This window comes from Dasypus novemcinctus, chromosome 10 (assembly GCF_030445035.2).
Source record: "Dasypus novemcinctus isolate mDasNov1 chromosome 10, mDasNov1.1.hap2, whole genome shotgun sequence".
Lineage (NCBI taxonomy): Eukaryota > Metazoa > Chordata > Mammalia > Cingulata > Dasypodidae > Dasypus > Dasypus novemcinctus.
In genome coordinates, this window is record NC_080682.1 from 55237147 (window position 1) to 55258591 (window position 21445).

Here is a 21445-nt window from a genome sequence, read left to right on the forward strand (position 1 = left end):
TACATTTTAATATAAAGATGCATCTGATCTTCACAGAATTTAACTTCTGAAAGCTAAATAAAAACACTGAAAAGTAGTTTCCAAAATTTTGAAAAAATCCCCACCTTCTTCCCACTAGCAGCTCTGATTGGCAAATACGGATTTTTAAAAAAGTATCTGTATCTGTCAATCCCAGCTTCACGCCCCCGAGGCTGCCTAGATGAAGTAGGCAAAGCCTCACCAAAAGTGCTTCAAGAGGTAGCTGGCCATTCCCTTTATAAGATTTAGGAGACTTGAGAAAGAAGAAAAGGAAAGAAGCCTGGATTTCTCAATCCTATTAGATTAATTGAGCTGGATTTGACTTATTTCTATACCTTTAGGGTCAATTTTGTTTATTTTTTTGCTCATGACCCACAGTAAAAGTAGATGATGGATAGATGAATAAATATGTACAGCAACGCAACTGAAATGAAAGGTTTGAAAAACACTTGCTTTTTATTATCTCCGATGCATTCTGAGAGTTTCTATTCATTTTCACTTTTAAAATATAGCCCCAGAATACAAATGAGTTTATCAAAATGCAACTTGCCTCCAGAGTCAGAGCCTGAGGGCTTAAAGTTGCCCATAGGCTAGAGGTCCAACTCATTACTTAGCCCCCGGGGTCAAGGGTTTTTAGTTCAATGGGATTAGAGCCAACCTCTCTTCCCCCAGACCAGTTCCATCTGTCGGGACTCGAGTCAGTCCCACCCCTGCAGCCTTGCCTCTCCAGGCCTTCCTCTCTCCTCCTCAGCCTGAGGTAATAATGTTTCGTGGAAGCAAAGCCCCATCTTGTCTCTGTTTTTCCAAGATGCTAGTTCCCTGCCACCTCCATTGCACCTCCAAATTCTTTTAGGGACTTAAGCTTTAAGAAAACAAAAGCCAGAAAGATGCATGGCTCCTTTTCCCCCCCTTCACATATCTCCCCTGAGGCAATGAGGTCCGGTGATATTTGAATGGAGAAGTAAGGAAAAGGAGAAGGATGTGTGGAGGTGAGGGAGATGAGTGATCTAAAAGGTTAACTCCACTGGTGTCTTCTTAATCAAAAGATGAACTTTCAAGGAAAGTGTCAACCCTTTCTTATTACAGATGGGATGTGGTGGTATCTATTATGACCCCGGTCCTAGTTAAAGAATAATTTAAAAAAAGAATAAAGTCATGGCTGCCATACAGATATGAAATGTGCACACTAAAGATTTTATTTTACTCAAAGACAGAACCAAACATGTTATAACCAGTTCAAAGAAGAATCCAAAGAACAGACACATTTATAGTCTAGGAATATTGAATTGAATATCAATGGAGGCAAAACTAACTTCTTCCACTGTGTGTGAGTGGGGGGCCAGGGTGGGGGTGGGAATAAATTGAACCTCTACCAGAAAGGATGAAATTGCATTTGTAGAAACGATTATTTTGCATTGCTTTCAGTTATCTCCAGGACAGAGTTGGAAAATAGCTTCCAGAGTCAGACTCAGATAACCCTGATGCGTGTGCTCTAGACCAGGCAAAGTGTTTATCCAGTGAAGCACTACATCCTGTACTAAAAATAACGCAGTGCAATGTGTGAACTATAAATGCAAGGGTTTGTGGTGCCTGCTTCGGCTTATAAGTAGACTGCAGTGTCAGTTGGTGTGGTATGACAGCTGCTTAGAGCTACAAAACTGCAAGCTGGAAGACATTGACTGGCAGGCGTGAACTATGTGGCAGTAGGTGGCAGCAAAACTCTATCCCTAAAGAATGTGTCCTTTGGGGACTTGCAGGCTTCAGAAGAAATTCTTGAAATAGGATTAACTTGGAGTCCCAGGACATTTAAGGAGTCCATAAATCCCCCTGAGATGGTCTGCAAAATGTGGTTCATTTGTGCATTGTTCTGGGAAAAGAATCTTTAACATTTTGCTTTAAATCTGATGAAAACTAGGAAGCACTTCTGCCAAATTTTGGAAATTCCCTCTGTCCCAACTGCCCTAGTCACAACCTAGTTGGTTGCCAAACCAGCTTCAAGTTAGAAACCCGAGTTCTTTTAAGTCTAACCATATGAAACTGCCATTTTTTGTATGTTAGTAATCAGTTGAACCACATGATTTCATGTGGTTCAAACTATAGCCACAGATTCCTAGTTGCCCCCATCCCCAATCCATTCTGATACAGAATAGTGGATGAACATCTGAGATCAACTGCCACATCCAAGGTGAAGTTTAGGAAATGGACTGTTGCATTCCAGTCCCATCCCAAGGCCACAATGTTTTAAGAACAAGTAGAATCATAGGACATCACTACCACCCAGTTCACTAGGGCACTTTCTCTGGTCTGAGGACCACTACCCTCAGAATCTCCTGGGGTTGCTTACTAAAATGTGTATCACCAGGCCCCACCACAAACTCCCTGAATTAGTGTCTGTGGCTGGATAATCTGCATTCGGAATAGGCACAGTAAAGAATAAGCATGCCTCTTCTGTCACTTTTACTGAACCTGTGGTTGGTGCTGGGGTTGGTGTATGCTCAGGAGACTTGAATCTTTGGATTGTCTGTGTGCCAGCTGGCCCTGAGCCTCAGCAGAGTTGCAAAATCTCCCTGGTTTGCAGGACTTACCCAGATCAGCTAACAGAGAGGTGAGGATGGTCAGCCAGCACCAGGGAACTGAGAGAGTCTATAACTGCAAGCAGGAGAATTCCATCCATCAGTCATGTGGGATCTAAGGCTCCTCTCGATTTGGAGGTGGAGTGGACATCGCCATCCCAGGGTCCTCAGGATGGAGGAATAAAATATGATTTAGAGTGGACTTACTGGTATTCTATAGAATTATTGTGACTAGCAATGGAAGAAAATTCTATCATTGATGTGGAGATAGTGACTACGGGAGTTGCTGAAGGCAGGGAGAGGGAAAAAGAGGTGTGATACGGGGGCATTTTCAGAACTTGGAGTTGTTCTGAATGTAATTGCAGGGACAGATGCAGGACATTATATATCCTGTCATAACCCACTGAATGGACTGAGAGAGAGTGTAAACTACAACGTAAACTATAATCCATGTTGTGTAGCAGTGCTCCAAAATGTACTCATCAAATGCAATGAACGTACTACACTAATGAGGGAAGTTGTCAGTGTGGGAGTAGTGGGGGTGTGGGGAGTGGGGTATATGGGAACCTCTTATATTTCTTAATGTAACATTTTGTGTGATCTATGTATCTTTAAAAAGAGAAGATAATTTTAAAAAATGAAAGAAGAAAAAAAAAGAATAAGCAATGCCAGTGTGTGGCAGAAGAGAGTATGAGCTGAGGTCTCTCAACTATATCAAAGTAATTGTCAGGATGTTAAAATTATAACTCTTACTCAAATATAGAAGGACACATATCAAAGATTGGTTCAACTTATTCATTTATGAGAGAATCAGTTAGGTAGTAAAGCTGATTCCAAGACTATGTGAGGTAAATGGGTTTATATACATAATCTACAGGAAAGACATTTTCAAAACAAACAAAAACTTTAGAATAAGATTGGTAGGTTACAGACCAAACTGTTTAATGACCTGAAAGCTAATAAAACCATAACCTTTGGGGTTATCTTTCCTACCAGACAGAAAAATACAAATTAATGTGTAACTTCACAGTATCTGGGCTCTAATCAAATAGTAACTAGCAAAGTCAAACACAGATACATTCCCCTACAAAATTAAACAATCCTTGAATGGACTTGTTTAACAATTTCCTGGTATGACATTGAAAGGACATGCCACCCAACTTTTTGTCTTATTTCCAAGTTTTATACAATTCTTAACAGTAAAAGGGCCTCATCTGAAATGAAGTGAGCAGAACATGAAATATGTGGACTCTACATGTCTGAGTGAGAAAAAAAAGAGTGTGGTCATTTTCAGACTGGAGCAGATATTCAGAAACAGAATCAATTAATTCAGAGGGAGGAGAAAACCGACTGATAGATGTGTAATCTCTTGGATTTATTTTAGATACCATCTACAATAACTGCCTCCTGCTTTTTTAAATATATGGTTTATCACCTTTATAGTTATTTTACTTACCATTCCCTAATAATTTCTGTTAGAAGTTCCTCCTTAAACAAAGGATTTAAACTTTGTTATTTAGTTTTTAGATTAAAAACTCAGGTGCTTTGTTGCTTAAACATCCCAAATATCCTCTGATTTTTATGGGAAGCTGTTGCCTGTGTGGGGGTTAAACTATGACCATCAAGAAACATGAACTTAAATGGAAAAACCATTTTGTCTCAACCCAACCTCAATGTTTTTCCTTAGCTGCTTTTTTTGCCTTTAGAAGAATAATTTAGAAACCAATGTCTCTGTGAACAAACACTCAAGTTCAGCAGCTCCTTCATTTCAGGAAGTTTCCTTCTGTTGATTGCAAATAAAATTTAGTATTTTTTGTTAAGGAATCATTACAGTTGTCCTAAGTGGAATAAGAGGTATTTCTTTTCATCTTTGTACTTTGATGTATCCCTCCCTTTTTTTCCCTAAGAACATGTCTTTTTTATTAAATTAGCTTAATAAAGAACTTATTTCACTGATTAATTTATCATTCTTTAAGTTATGGATAATAACAGCATCTATCTTTTAGTGGCTCTTTTATTTATTTATTTATTTATTTATTTATTTATTTATTTATTTATTTATTTTAGGAGGTACTAGGGATTGAACCCTGGACCTCGTATGTTGGAAGCAGGTGCTACACCCGCTCCCCATATTAGCTCCTTTCATTTTGAAAAAATAAATCAACTTTAAAAAAATAACTATTGAGATATGTTTTACAGACCATAAAACTCACCATTTTCTGGTGATTTTCAGTTAATTGATTTTTTTAAAAATTTCTCTCCCCTTCCCTGTGCCCCGCCTCCCCCCGTTGTCTGCTCTCTGTGTCCATTTGCTGTGTGTTCTTCTTCTGTGTCCACTTGTCTTCTTGTCAGCAGCACCTGGAATCTGTATCTCTTTTTGTTGTGTCATCTTGCTGCATCAGTTAATTGATTTTCAGTAACTTTACCAAGTGGTACAACCATCACCACATAACAGTTTTACAACATTTTCATGCCCACAAAAAGATCCCTCATACACATACCCAGCCCCAGGCAATCACTCATCTACTTTTTTTTCTATAAATTTTCATTTTCTGGACTTTTCATATAAATGGAGTCTTACAAGAAGTGGTCTCTTGTGCCTCGCTTCTTTCATTTAGTGTAATGTTTTAAGAATTGCCCGTGACAGAGCATTTATTAGTTGATCATTCTTCTTTTGCCAAATAGAATTCCATTGTATAGATATAGCACATTTTGTTTCTCCATTCACCAACTGATGACCATTTAGGTTGTTTCCAGTTTTGAGAGATTATGAATAATGCTGCTATGAATATTCACATACAAGTCTTTTTGTGGACATATGTTTTCATTTCTCTTGGGTAAATACCAAGGGTGGAATTGCTGGGTTGTGTGAAAATTTGTTTTGTTTTTTTTAAACACATACACACACACACACACACACACACAAATGTACAAGGATGTTCAATACAATATTGTTCCCATAATAAATGTCAAAGAGATATGTGGAAGTTTTATGTTTAACTCTTTGAGTAACTGTTTTTCAATGTGTCTGTACCACTTTACATCCTAACCAGCGATGTGTTAGGGTTCCCATTTCTCTACATCCTTGCTAACACTTATTATCGTCTATTGTATATGTTAAAACCATTATAGCAGGTGTAAAATGTTATCTCATTATGGTTTGGTTTTGCATTTTGCTGATGGCTGATGAGCATCTTTTCATGTGCTTATTAGTCAATCCTTTATCTTCATTGGCAAAATGTCTGCTCATATTTTGTGTGCATTTTTTGATTGAGCTATTTGTCTTCTTATTTCTTTCCATATTCTGGATACATGTCCTTTATTGGATATGTGTTTTGGAAATGATTTCTCCCAATCCATTGCCTGTCTTTTCATGTTCTTAATGGTATTTTTGAAGTGCAAAAGTTTTGAGTTTTGATAAAGTCAAATTAATGAATTATTTTCTTTTCTGGACCATGTTTTTAGTTTCATGTCTAAGAAATCTTTGCCTAATCCAAGGTCTCTAAATTTTTTCCTGTGTTTTCTTCTAAAAAGTTTTTTGTTTTAGCTCTCACATTTAAGTTTATGATCTATTTTGAGTTCATTTTTTGTATGGTGTAAGGCGAGGGTCAAATTTCATCTTTTTGCAAATGGATATCTAATTGTTCCACCTCTAATTGTTCAACAAACTCTCCTTTCTCCAATGAATTGCCTCACACCTTTGTCAAAAAGAATTGAGTATAAACATAAGAATTTATTTCTGGACTCTTGATTGTGTTCCATTGATCTATACATCTGCTTTCATGCTAATAACACATTATCTGGATTACTGTAACTTTACAGTATGTTTTGAAATCAGGAAGTGAAAGTACTCCCATTTTGCCGTTCCTTTTCAAAATTGTTTTGACTGTTCTAAGGGTTTGAACTTCCACGTAAATTTAAGGACCTACTCGTCAATTTCTGCCCAAAAAACAAAGCAAAACAAAACAAAAAAAATCTCCCGGGATTGTGATAGGAATTGCATTGAATCTGTAGATTACTTTGGAGAGAATTGCCATCTTAATCATACTGAGACTTCCAGTCCATGAAGAAAATTCTCTCTATTTAGAGCTTCTTTAATTTTCCTTAGCAACGTTTTATAATTTTCACAGTATAGGTCTTATACTTCTTTTGCTACATTTATTCATAAGTAGTTTATTCTTTTTGATGCTACTGTGAATGGAATTTGTTCTTAATTTATTTTTCAGGTTATTCATTGTCAATATATAGAAATAGTTGATTTTTATTTAAAATGTTGCTTTTGTATCCTTTGACTTTGCTGTACTTGTTTATTAGTCCTAATTGTTTGTAGATTCTTTAGATTTTCTACATAAAGGATCATCTGATCTGAATTCTTTCATTTCTTTTTCTTGTGTGATTGCACTGGCTAGAACCACCAGTACTATTTTCAATAGAAGAGGTAAGACTGGACATTCTTGCCTTGTTTTCGATCTTTAAGGGGAAAGCACTCAGTCTTTCATCATTGATTATGGTATTCAATTTGTGATTTTTGTAGATGCCCTCTATTAGGTTGAGAAACTTCCAATTTTGTTATAAGTTTGTTTTGTAATTTTAAAAAAATCATGAATGGCTGTTAGATTTTTGAAATTTATTTTAAAATTCCTTTCAAAATAAAGACATCACATGTTCATTACAGAAAATTAGAAACATAGACAACAAAAAAGGAGCAACATAACATTCATGATTTTACCTACATAGTCATTTTCTATGTTGGATCTATGTATGTGTGTCTATTTTTGTGTATAGTATAGGGATAGAGACAGAAATCAAGATAGACATGTACTTTCTAGTCCTGCAAGGTAGGCATAATTAACCACATTTTGCAGAAGAGGAAAAGGGAGGTCAATTAAGCCAAAGGTCCCCAGCTAGTTTGGCTGGGGGGTGGGGTGGAAAAGGGTCAGACATACATTGACAGCAGAGTGATGGAGGAGAAAGAGGACGAGTTTTAAATCCTAAATAGTGGCCTCTTGTTTCTCTGTGAGTTCTCTCCCTATCTTGTGCTCACCAACTGTCTGGCAGCAGGTTTTGGGGAGCAGCTCACAAACACTCAATGGGAAATCCCAAGAAGGCATTTCCTTCTAGTGGAACAACTTACCTTTCTCCATGAGGGGTAAGTTAGGTTACATTTTCCTAAGAGTGGAGGAAGAGTTTAGCATAGTGGTTAAGGGCAAGGCCACTGGAACTGGACTACCTGGAATTACTTTTTGTTTCTGCCACTTATTAGCCCTGTGGCCTTGAACAAGTTACCCTTTCTGTGCCTCAGTTTCTTAATGTGAAAATTGTGAAGTGTACCTCACTGGGTTGTTGTGAGGTTTAAATGAGATATATACAGAAAACACTTATATTAGCACCTGGCTATAGTAAACACTGAATAAGCATTAAATATTGTGTTGTTATTATACTCATTTGCTACAGAATCATCCTTGGGGGTCAGAGGCTTAGAAGACACACAGGTTCTTGGACTCTCCCTTCATCCTCCTGGCTGCTGACTGCCACGGCATGTTATGGCCAAAGCTTCAGCCTCTTTTCTCTGCAGGCTTTTCCAGTTGTGCCTGTCCAGGTGGTAAGAAGAGTGGCAGTTGATAGCAATATTCCCTGAGAGGAAGTGCCCCTCTGGTAACTCAAAGAGCAAAGAGAGGAAGCACTGGCCCGTCCTTCTGTGCTTCAGTCCCAGACCGCCCACTGCAGAGAGTGCTTCATTTCATCCTAGGCGGAGTCCTACCCTCCCTCCCTGATGATGGGCCCAGTTGTCTCCTACCCTCTTCAGTCCCTTCTTGGAGAGCTTGCTCTCTATCCTCCCGTCTAGGCACCTTTGTATTTGGGGGGAAGACCAGGGTTAGAGGTGGTTTGGTAAGGATTATCTGGGATTTTTTGCTCTGGCTCCTACCCACCCATATACACACAGATTCAGCCTGGAGTAGAGGCCTTGTTCCTCTCCCTGAGAACCCCTGAACACTCCCCTTCAACTCCAATAGAAGATTTAGCAAGTGAAATCTGAAACCACGTGAGCCAGCGCCTCCTTTGCAGAAGATGATTGGATCAGGGGTAGATACCTGATTCTTGAACAAGCCCAATCAGATTCTTGAGAATTTGAACTAAGAATTTCAAACAAGTTTGGCTGTGATATTCCATGATTTGGGAGGTCTCTTAGAGTCAGGATGGGGTAGCCTTTTGGGGATCATGAGTACCAAAGAGCCAGTGGAGAAAGTCTCGCTGCAGAGATAAGCAAAAGAACAGAGCTTTACACAGAAGTATGTGAGAGAGAGACAGACAGAGAGAGAGAGAGAGAACCTTGAATTTCCAGTCCAGAGTTTCAGGAGTCCCTTCAGAATACCCTACTCTTAGGTAACCATAGGCCTGTCCCCTAAGAGACTCTCTCCAACTGGTTCAAGCAAGTAAACCCCAGGCAGAATGGTACTTAGAATGAAGAGCAGTGATTAAAAGCTCTTTGGCAAGAGATCAGACAAACTAGGTTTGAATACTATCTCTACCATTTTCTAGCGGTCTGACATTGGACAAGTTGTCCTCTGGCTTCAATTTCCACATCTAGTAAAACAAGGCTAATAAAATTTATCTCATAAATTGCTGGTAGGATTATGCAAAACAATGAATGTGAAATAGGGTGGTGCCTGGCATATAAATGATGACCAAGAAATAATAATTTATATATCATGATAATTTATATTTTCCTTTTGAATTAACCATTTTGTCTTAGGAAATTTGCATGATATTTATTTAGTAACACCAGATTCCTTTTGCTCATGTTTACATGATGTATCTTTTTCTATCCTTTTTTCCCTCAACTGTTCTGTGTCCTAATATTCAAAGTGCCTCTTGTAAACAATATATTATTATTTTTAAAATCTAGTGTGACCATCTTTGTCTTTTAATTGGCGTGTTTAGACCCTTTACATTTAAATAATTACTGATATAATTGTGTTTAAATCTACCATTTTGCTGTTGGTCATAATCCTTACTCCTGGAGTATGGCCCTTCTGAAGTCTCTACCAGAAGTCCAAAGTGTTTGCCAAAGCTCCTATGCCTGGGTGAGACTTGAAACTCTGTCTGCTTAGCATTGCAGCAGTTGAGATTTGTTCAGCTCTTTAACTTCCCAGCTGTTGTTTTCTGCTGGTTTTGGGGGGTTTTCTCTCTGAGTATGCAGCTTAGGAGTCAGCCAACAAATTGAGGAGAATTTGTATGTAGATTTCGGGGCTTATTCAATCTTCTCCATCACTTTTCCTTTATGTTCCCACTACCCTGGCTGCCTTAAACTTTGGTCTAAACCTAGTAAGACTGCTGCTTTATGCTATCATCCACCCTTTTCACCATAATCAGTTATTTAGAAAATGCACTAAGAGGAAAAACCAGAGTAAATGAATGTGGAACTCATGTGTTTCCCCCCTTTCAGAGATCACAGACTCTCAGGTCCTACCTGCACTGATCACTCTCCAATGCCTTCAAAAGTTATTTTATATATTTTGTCCAGCTTTTAGAATGATTTTGGTAGGAAGATTAATCTGCTTCAAGCCATTCCCCCATGGCCAGAACCAGAAGCCATATGCTGTTATCATTTATTGAGTCCTTGCCAAAACTGCCCTAGAGTGAGCCTCAAAACTTTCTGTTGATAGGCAGTTGCCTTGATCCTATTTCAATCTACAGAGAATGGAATGATCTTATAAGTTGGGCCACAAACAAGGCTAATTAAGATATTTAACTGATATCACCTTGAAATATGGGCATTTGTTAAGAGTTATGTGGTCCGGAGAATACAAAAGAGTTCAGGAGCCCATCAGGTTCAAGATATTTATATTGCTTAGGAGGTCTCTCACAGGTCACTAGATCTAGGCAGGAAAAGCCAAGGAAATTTAAAACCAACCTAATGAATGACTTGGTGAGAGTCAGACTTCTGGGAGTAGACTGAAGATGTAGGCAGTTATATAATCTATGAGGTAGGGCTAAAAGATCTCTTCTTTCAGACTATGAAGTCATTGATTAAGCAACCATAAATAGTGTCTCTTAGGGACTCTGACAAGAATTGAACGCGTTTTACCAGTGAACTTAAAAATGCTGAGGAGCAGTCACCAAAACTACTTGAGATGATGTAATGGTTTCCTTTGGTGAATTGAGAAGACTCATATTGGAGGTCTGTAGCTCTGGATCTCATACCCAAAGGATATTTCTGGTATTGGGTAATCTTTGTTAACTGAGATGGTTATTGTCTTCTTTGGTGTATGTATATTTTTCAACCTTGGTTCTTCAGTCAGGGTACAAAAGCCACAGCAGTTATTTTAATGAAGAATTAATACAAGCAATTATCAATGACTATCTTAGTTTGCCAGGATGTTATGACAAAGCTACACAATGGGTTAGCTTAAATGACATGCATCTGTTGTCTCAGAGTTTTGAAGGCTAGCAGTCCAAGATCAAGGCATCAACAAGACCATGCATTCTCCTGAAGTCTGTAGCATTCTGGGCTGGCTTGCCACAATCCTGGGGGTTCCTTGGCTTACACCATGCCTCTCCTTGTATCTCTACTTCACACTGACTTCCAGCTCCTTCCTCTGGTCTTCTCTTTAGGACTCAGTAATAACATTAAGGCCCACCCTGTTGCATTTGGACCAAAACAGGATCTTCCAGGATTCTTTTCACAAATAAGTCCACACCTCAACTGATCATACATCTTCAAAGGGTCCTATTTATAAATTGGTTTACATCTATGGGAACATGGATTAAGATAGAGAACATGTCTTTCACTAGGGTATATAATTTAATATATCACAACCAGGCATTGGACAAATACTAAGGCAAAAAGGGGGCACAGAGGAATCACAGAGGTGATAACTACTGTAAGCCGTTACCACCCTTTGAACTGGGGAAACAAATGGAAAAGTTTGGGATGAAAGAAATTCAGAAGTTTGGGGAAGGGGCCCTAAGAACTGGGCATTAATCTTCTGAGGAGGGCCCTGGCTTACTGGTGTTGGTATCTCTGAGGCAGGATGTTGAGGCTGGTTCTGGGAGTGTGGAAAAACTGGAACTAACTTCTGTTACTGGAACCAACTGTCCTGCCAGGTGAGATTGACAAAGACAAGAAGCAAACAAATATGAGCATGTCTCTTCTCACTCTTCCAGCCTTCCAGTCTCTGCCTGGTGCTACCCACTGGCAGAGGAAGGGATGCAGGTAGCAAGGCAGAAATGTGCTTGGCCCTAGCGTCACAAAATATAGAAGAGGACTTGAAGCTGTGAGACAAGAGCTTAACAGCCAACACAGCCAGGAAGATTTAGAATTAAGTGTAGAAATGTTTAAGAGAAACAAACTGTTAGCACTAATATGTTAAGGAATCAATGCATCTTTGGTGTTTTATATACTTGTGATATTTAAGAGAACAAGGTCTGTCAGAGTAACAGTTCACTTCAAAATGTCTAACTGGGTAATTAATTTAGACTCATGATTTTTATGGTGAAATCCAAGTTTACGTAGAGTATATAAACATTTAAGAGGACTTAAGGTTTCCCTTATTTAAAGTTTTTTAGCTTCTATAAGAATTTAAGATTTGGGAAGATCTTGTTTGCTGTCAGAAAAAAATGGAACCATACGAAGTAAATGTATTAAATTTATAAATGCTTTTAATAGTGTTTGGAGTGCTTAGCTAAACTTGATAACAGGATCAAGCATTATTCAAAGTCTCCTCAGAAGTGATTGCTAAATTCTGCTACACTTATGAATAGAATAATAAAGTTTATAAGCTGAACTTAAAAGCATAAAAAAGGTTTTTGAATTTGTCTCCTAAATTGGATATAGATGTTAAAGACAAAATTAATCATATAATTTATTAAACTGCCAATAATTGTTAAACTTATTAAAATATTACTTTTTAAGCCCATATTTAAGCATATTAATACTAATTTCTTAAGAAAAGAACATGGAATCTTTTCTGCATATGAAACTCACTCTCCAGGAAACCAGAATGCCATCCCTTATCCCACTAGCCTGTGCTTGGCCTGAAGCTGTTCTCTGCAAGTGGGTGGGGAAGAGTGAGGGAGCAGCAGGATTCCTTACTTTTCTGGAAACCTTGAAACCCTCTCACACCTTTTAGCAGGCTGAGGAGATTATGCCCCTGGCTTAGTGACTCCTCATTTTCTCCACAGCTAGGGTACCTCATAGGAAATAAGAAATGACCACTAGACTTGGGGTGATGGGACCCAGGGGGGCCAGTCCCAGCTCCATCTCTTAGAGGACCTGAGCCTCAGTTTCCTCATCTACAAATGGGGCAGAGATCTGCCTTGCAAGGTTGTTGTGAGGATCAGGATAGTGCTTGGCACAAGAGGGCAGCAGAATTTGATTCTCACTTTGATGTGCCCTCAGGCTGGAGGAGAGGACTGGCTCTCTCAGTGTAGCTGGGGTTAGGGTAAGGAGGGTCTTGCCTGCTATCACTGGCCTGGGATACTCCTTCTTGATTCTTGGCAGGAGGACTTGTTCCACAAGATGGCCTTGTGGTAAACAAACAGGAGCTAGCTGACTCCCTCCCTCCCTCCCTCTCTCTCTCTCTCCCTAACTCCCCCCCCCCCCCCCCCCCACGTTTTCTCTTCCTCAGGCAAATGTTATAGCCTTGAAAGTCATTTTTCACTGGAGTCAGAAACAGGGCAGGTCAAGAAAGCGATAGCTCGTTCAGAAGCAAAACAGCAGCCCTTGGCAGGGAAGTGGCAGCCACTGGCTATAGCAAGAAACCTGTAGGGAGGGGCCTCAGATCTTGGACCCCAGCCTCCGCTTCTCTGTTCACAGGATAAACAGGCCACCAGAGCCACAGTCAGAACATGCATGGACAGCAACCTGGTCTTCTCTGATGAGAAAGAAGAAAGCTGGTAACTGTCCTTTCTTGCAAATATCTACAGGGAAGGGGTAGAGATCAGAATTCTTCCCATCCCATTAATTTCTTCAATGTTCATGACTCAAAACCTTCTCTGTATTGCTAGACCCCTGGCATGCAAATATAGATTCTATGCATCCTTGCCTTGTTGGGACAGCCCCTAGAAAGCATGGAGCAGAAGTGGCTCCCTCTCCCTGGAGAAGTGACGGGGGTCCTCCAGGGAAAGCAAGCAGCAGGAGCAAGGCAGGACAGTGTGGGCAAAAAGGAGTCCTGGTGGGTCTGATGCTTGTTCACAGGGGGTCTGAGAGCAACAAATGAGGCCAGAAAGATATTAGGGCCAGCTTGGAAAAGTCTTTGAAGTCAAGGTCAAGAGTGTAGATTTTATTGTAAGCCAAGGAAAGATTTTAAGCACAGATCGCATTTTATAAAGATCAACTGGGGACAAGCATAAGGAGGAGACAAGAGTCAAGACAAATACGGGAAGTACATCTGAGAAGGGAAATGAGGGGAAAGAGTTGAACAAAAGGGACTCAGGAATCAAGGTCACTGTGGAAGTCTGAGACATGGTGGGTGGAGGTTAGGCTTAAACCCCACAGGCCAAGCCACCATCTCTCTGGACACTGAGACCACCGTCCACACTGAGATGAGACTCATCTCCCCAAGGACCCCAACATGCCTCATGGCTGGCCCCTTTCCTACTGAGAGAGACATCAGTAGAGGGGGCAGCAGGCACAGTGCCCACAAAATCTTCAGTCCAGCTGGGACAGGGATGGAGACCAGAGGGAGCAGGTCAGAGAAGAGCAGTGGCCCTGGTCAAGTCAGAGGGCCAGCATCGCCCACCGGTCTCTGGGCCAGCAGGCTGGTGAGTGGTAATTAGGGACTTTCAGAAGAACATCAGAGAACTCACTACTGCTCCCCAGTTGGCAGGAATGCAGGGCAAACCCTGTGTGAATACTCTTTGTCCATCTTGCTTTCCCTGCAGTTTCTCTTTCCATAAGCCCTTAGATTTTACTGAAATGAGACCCCACAGATGGGTTGGTGCACCAGGACCTTCCGGAGTAGCCAAAGTGGTCTGTCAGGAACTTGCCACCCACATAAGGGTAAGTGAGGAGGCGTGTGTGGTAAGGTAGGATAATACCACCCCCAGCCCCAAAGATGGCCACATCCTAATCCCCAGAACCTGAGACCATGCTACCTTATGTGGCAAAAGCCACTTTGTAGAGGGATTAAGTTAAGGATCCTGATATGAGGGCGGTGTTCTGGATTATATGGGTGGGCCTGGTGTAATCATAAAGGTCCTTAAAAGCAGAAGAGGGAGGCAGAAGGTAGCTCAGGGTGATGGACTCAAACCACCATTGCTGGTTTTGAAGATGGGGGAAAGGGTCAAAAACAAGGAATGTGAGTGGTCTCTAGAAGGTGGAAAGAGCAAGGAAAGGTTCTCCCTTAGACCGTCCAGAAAGGAACACAGCCCTGCCGATACTTTCATGTTAGGCTGGTGACACCTGTGCTATTCTAAGCCAGAAGACCCTAAAATAATCAATGTGTTGTTTGAAACCACCAAGTTGATGGCACGCTTATGGCAGTGATAGGAACCTAATACAGATGGTCAGACTGGCTCCTTCTTGCCCTTCAGGTCTCAGCTCAAGTCAACTTTTAGAGAGACCTTCTCCAGCCACCTTGTCCCAAGGTTGCGCTCTCATCACCCTCTAGTCCCTTGAACTTCATTTTATTTTCTTCCCAGTCTTTTCTTCTCTAAAAGATGTTTATTACCTGATTGCTGGTCTTCCCCACTAGACTGTAAACACCTTCATTATTTGTCTATCACTCTATCCCTATCCCTAAGACAAGTGCAGTAAGGTAAGGAATTTGACCTAATCCAAAGAGAGGACTGGCCTTTGTGCTCAGCTCTAAACCCCAGGAATTTCCTGGATGATAGGAGCGTCTTTGTTACTTGTAGTGAGTCCCAAGACCCAATCTGACAATTTATGCTAATGAGGCGACTCCTGCTGGGTTCTGGTCACAGGTTATCAGCCAGTCCTCTGGGGATGGGGAGATGGAGATTTTCAACCACGTGGGCAATATTCCAATCAATCATGCCTGTATAATGAAACCCCACTAAGAACTCTGGGCACCAAAGCTCGGGTGAGTTTGCTGCTTTGCAATATTCCATGTATATTACCACACACCTTTGCCAGGAGGGTAATGTGTCCCTGAAGACAATGGAAGCTGCAGATTTAGAACTCTCCCAGACTTGGACTCATGTGTCTCTTCCTTTGGCTGGTTCGAATTAGTACCTTTTCCCTGTAATAAACATGATCATGAGTACAGTAACTTTTAGTCAATCCGTGAGTCCTTTTAGCAAATTATCGAAACTGAGGGTGGTTTGGAGAATTCCCCCTGAACTTGGCTGTTGATATCAGAAGTGAGAGTGGTTGTATGTGTTCTCTTATCTCTAAGTTTGTAGTTGGACCCTAACTCCTCACAGTTTTGAAGCAGGTTAGTAAAATAGGAATCAATAGATGGATCTGGAACTTGGCAGAGAGTTCACATGGACATCAATACCCCCAAGATGGCTGCTGGAAGACCCTCCCCCAAGATTCTTCCACTCAGAAGAAGACTTCCTCCAGAAGCCAGGAGAAGCCCTGGATATTCCCCCAGGACTTTATCATTGGGCCCTCCTGGGAGATTGATGGGAGAAGTAAGCAATCAAAACAGTGAACAGCTGGAACTCCTCCCCTGCCATTAGCAAAGGGGTGGAATAATTAACCGTTCAAAAAGTGGTGCCAGGCCTGAGTTAGCTCTGGCTTCTGGACCCAGACTCCAGCTGCGTTCTCTTCTGCTTGGATCACTACACAAGTAAACCTGGGGATTTATAATCTATAACGGGGAATTGTAGTCTATAAATCAGCCCTCTTTTTGGCTTTTCAGCCCCATCCTTTCTACCTGGGACCCCTGATCTGCTATTTTCTCCCATTTCTCTTTCCTCCCTACCTGAATGAGTTACTGGCCTAACTCATCCGACATGCTCTTGAAATTCATTTCTGCAGCATAGTCAAAGAACCTAAACAAAATCTGGTAACAGTTTGAGTCAGATGTGAGGGTAGTCTTTGGTCTCTAACTCCTTGCAGTTGGGGTCAGAAGTCTTGGGCAAAGTTGCCAGTTTGGAAGACTGTGCCCTTACCTTTGAAGTTTGGCTAACTTTGGGTAAGTGCCTGCACACTGTGGAAGCTCCACAAATATTTGATAAATGGATGGATGAATGTCGTAGAACCGCACCAATGGCATGACACCCACTAAGAAAGAATACTAAGCAGCTATTTACCATAATTATGACCTACGAAGGCTCAACAAAAAGGTACACAGGAGTCTCAATCAGTACAGGTCACACCTCTCCGAAGGCTCTCACCAAACAGAGGGTCAGACTAATGCTGTTACAGCTCATATAAGAGAATTTATGCAGTGGTAGATTATTGTAAAATTCCTCTGCCAAGCAGATGTGAAAGGAAATGTATTATGAGGAGATAATCCATGAGTAAATACGGTAAGTGCTACCTTTGGTTTAAACACTACAGGAAGAGAGACCAAGCTGGTTATAGCAGAGACCTTGGCTTCTCAGAGACTTGGTTAAGTATTTCCTAAGTTTCACAGGCAGGCTATTTCTCCAGAAAATGATACTTTGCCAATCCAGTACAGAATGGCAAGCAAAACCCAGGGGAGATGGGCTGACCTGAGACTGCTGCCTAAGTCTGGAATGGAGGCAACAGGAAAAGGGACGTGGAGGCAGGGAAAGCAGACCAGGGAGTGAGAGGACAGGATGTATAAAGATCTAATTTGATTGTTGCACCTGCCAATGAAATCAAGACATACTTGCACACTTGAGGCACCTATCAAGGGAACAGGGAACATGTACAAAATGATGTTTATTGAATTCCTTTTGGAAACAGGCAACATGAAAGGTTTTTTGTTTGCTAGCTCACTCAAGGGTTAGAGTTGTGGTTACTTCCTTTTATTAAACCTGAGCCACAGGAAAATTCTAGCATAAATAATGGAAATGAATCTTCATCTCATTAATGGAAGAAATAGTGGTCAAATCACTACAGCTATCACTCCTGCAATAGCTATGATGGCGAAAATGCCCCAAAACATCAACGAAGTTTTTATGGACTGTCCAAAATACCTCCTGTGCAAATATCAAATATGTACATCAAAGTAAAGTTGTAAACTGGCTAACAGTCATCAGCACTTAATACACGCGGTCTGCGCTGACACTCCCACTCTCAACCTAAAAGCTTATATATTGTACTGATGACTGCCATCCTTAGGCATCGGGGGGAGCTTGGGATATGGAAAAGGCATTTCAAAATGTACATAACTTTGTAAACTAAAAAAAGAAGAAGCCCAAGCATGATTAACTACTTTGCCTGGGTCAATAAATACCAGTCTCAAGTGCTAAGTGTACTAATAAGGACAGAGGTCATCAGTTAAAGAAACCACCATATTGTTAACTACTGATTTTCCATTTGCTAATACATGTCAGTCAACTTGTGGACTTTATCCAATACATACATGGGTTATATTTTGTTTGAAATTCTCAGAAGATTTCCCTTGGGCATTTCTCTTCTGTCACTCTCTCAGCTGGGAGCAACTTTTTAAACAGAGTTTTCAAATTACAAGTCATCCAAAGCTCAACTATGGCCATATTCAGATCTTCGTCCAAAAGGTAAATGCTATGTCAAGGCTTAGATAAACTTAGAAGGCTTCTTATCCCCCTGCTGGCAGCTTAAACCAATCCTCACCCTCTCCCAGTGCCCTCCTGCCACTGGACGGCCAAGCTACCTCACACCTCTGAGATTTCATAAACGATGGTTCCCAAAGACTAACTGGGTCCCAAGAAGATGCCAGAAGAGTTGGGACGAGGATGGGGTTTCTCTTTGTCTGGAGCTGCTATCAGTGGGGCCAATAGGCAAATGCAAAAAGGAGGACAAGGATTCAAGGTGGTTAAAAAGTCCACAGACCTGGAGGGAGCAGTGCTAAGGACACAGCACAACTAGTAGTGAAACCTGCGGCCCCAAATACCATTTGGAGGCCCCACCTGTTAGAAATTCCAGAACCTCATTTCCAGGCACTTCTTTAATCATCACGATTGAACATCCCTCTTAAAGGTCATGCCCACATCTTCCCCCATCATACCCCACTGTAAAGAGTTGAGATATTCTATTTGTTACAATCTTCTGCTCATGAGGGAAGCTTAGTCCTCCTACCCCAATGTGGCTTTTCCTATAATCCATGACACTCCCAAATACAGGAGCACAGGCCATTCTGGATTCAAGACCAGCTGCTTCCAGAGCTCTGCAGCCCACCAGTCCTGCCCAGCACGCATAACTCTATCTTAAACCACTTCCAGGTGCCTTTCTCAGGGGATTGCTTGTTTTTTCAGTTCAAAGACATACCCCATTGGAAATGAACAGTGCAAGATCCAACGTGCAAATACTTGCAAATAATTTTTCTTTGAAATTATACACATTTAAAAAATTCAAGTCAAATCCAGAACTAGTTGGTTGATATCAGCCAGCACCTCATATCCACAATAGGCAAACTGTCAGTTTCTGAAATGAGAAAGGGATTAAGGCACCAGTTACTCCCCTGGAGGTTACTTACTTGAGTTTGACAGGAAGCTTGAAAGAAAAGTGCTGAGGCTTAATGCAAGACAGACTCTGCAGCCTCGGTGTCTTCCTGGACCAAAAGCCAAAAGGCCATTGTGCGGCATGGACCCTGATCCACCACAGGGCAACACTTGCCCTGTAATTCTGAAACTAAAACAGGGAAGGCACATCCCCAAGCCATGCTTGGTAGGGGCTGCAGTCTACTTTTACTTTTACACAAAATAAACTTTTTTACCCCTCAGCCTCTGTATCACAGGGAATCTAAAGAGAACTCCAAAAGCCAATATACCCTCAATGGTTTTGTGTGTGATCCAGGCAACCTCCTTCTATAGTTAGTGCCAGGGGCATTGGTAAGTATTGTCAGGGGCATTGGACAGGACGATAGCTGGAAAAAACCCAGCAATGAGGTTCTGAGTCAGCAGGTAAGGCTGGAAGTCAGAAGGCGAACATTTGGCAATTGGGTCTTCTGTGGCTACAAAGAGGCAGTCACTCACAACAGTGAAGAGGTGTACAACAGGGTTCTCCTCCTAGGGCATTTAGACCAAGTCTGTACCCTCAAAAAAATGAGGCAGCATTGCTCAAAGAAACTGCCCCTTGTTGATCCATGAGGGTGGAGCCATCCTCATCCTGGTTTCTAACCAGAAACTGGGAAACCCTGGAGGGGATGACTCAGCCAAGGGAAGTTGGCTCTGAGTCCTCCTGGCTGCCCCCTGCCACCTCCTCCAGTTCCTCAGGGCTGTCGGTGATGTTGGGCTCGCTGGAGCACTGCCGGTGGGGTGGGGGGAAGCTGGGTGGCAGGAGCAGGCACTTGTCCTCACTGCCAGCCTCCTCACCGAGGCCTGAGTGCATCATGGAGGCCATGGCCAGCAGCTGGATGTCCGAGTGGGCATTGGCCACCGTGTGCCGCCGGACGCTGCCACACTTCTCTAGGTAGGCCTCCCCTTCTTGCTCGGTCAGTGGGGTCAGGGCCATCTCATTCAGTGGCCGGCTGACTGTGGTCATCGTGGAGGCATAGTTCAGGAGAGTAACCTTGGGCCGGACCTTAGAGTGCCGCTTGGCTGCAAAGAAAAAAACAGAAAATGCTGTACTTGGGAAGGGTACAGTGGTCATCAAAGCTCCTTTCTAATCACTGTGGGGGAAAGAGGGAGGTGGTGGCTCAACCTGCAGAGAAAGCCTGAGGTGCAGCCTTGTTGAAAGGCAAGGGAAGAACTTGGTGATGTCTAAATGTTTCTCTTGCAACTCCACCTGCTTATGACAGAGGTACCACCTTTGACACATCTCTTCCCCTATATTAGGGATTCATCAAGGGATATTCCTTGACAAATCAGGTTCAAGGGAATTTCCTTTCTTTTCCAGCTACTTAACCTGAGCTTCATCAGATTTGCCCTAAAATCCCCTTCAACCAGTCCCATCTGAAGACCTAGGCCAACTTCCAAAAGGAGCCCTCTAGCCACACTGGGAAGTATGTGGTCCCTGCAACACCAACAAATGAAATGAAAGGGGTCTCATAAGCTTAAATCCAAAGGAAGAAGTCATTGGCGAGAACTTCAGCTCTCAAAACCAGGGCAGTGGGACCGTCCTCAGAATCATCCTGAACCAAGGTGGGTGGTCTGAGGTCCATGTTCTATTCAAGTCAATTCTGGATTCAAATAACCTTTAGCACCATCAAAGGAAAGGCTAGACTCCATGGATGATTCCATAGAGGCAGACACAAAGAGGAGGGTCCGACACGAACGGTTATAAAACTGCTGTTCTTTCAGCCCTCAACATGTTCTTTTAAATCTCCTAAAAACTGAACCTAACTCATGATATATTAGCTTCTATATAATAAGTGAGAAAATGGAAGAGCAGAGAGGTAATGACTTACCCAAGGTCACACGGCTGTAGTAGAGCTGGAACTCAAACAACGTCTGTCTCACTCCAGACCCTCACTCTTCATAGGCTAAGCTACCTTTGCAAAGCATGAAGATAATAATCATAGCCTAAGTACCTTGAGGGAAGGATGAGTCAAGTGTATGGGGTTCAAAGACAGGAAAACACAAATCCATCTGGGGACAATGAGGAAACTTGCCAGGGAGGATACACATGGAGGATGATGGGCCATCAGGCTGCCAGAACTCCCAGAAGGGGACAGAGGGTGCACAGTCAGGCCACAGCCTGGCTGGGACACACAGAATACATGAAATGAGGGAGATGTGCCCTCGCAGGCAGGATGAGCTGTGTCATGCCAGGTGGAAGCAGCTGTGATGAATCAGAATGGCCTTGTGTGGGGGTGGGGGTCGGGGGC

General features: G+C 41.9%; 1 protein-coding gene across 12 annotated transcripts in view; it reads right to left on the reverse strand.

Annotated features, from left to right (window-relative positions):
* Window positions 1-7203: 7203 nt before the first annotated feature.
* The window catches only part of PRR5L (proline rich 5 like), a 190504-nt gene continuing 176262 nt past the window's right edge, over window positions 7204-21445 (reverse strand). For 11 of the 12 annotated variants that reach the window (XM_071218095.1, XM_058305563.1, XM_058305560.2 and 8 more), the window contains one exon: window positions 17398-20216. In XM_071218095.1, coding sequence (XP_071074196.1) covers window positions 19828-20216 — 389 coding nt within the window. In that variant the 3' untranslated portion in view covers window positions 17398-19827. Of the gene's footprint in view, window positions 8183-15681; window positions 15797-17397; window positions 20217-21445 lie in introns of those variants that run through there. The other variant, XR_009187588.1, reaches the window with a different exon arrangement.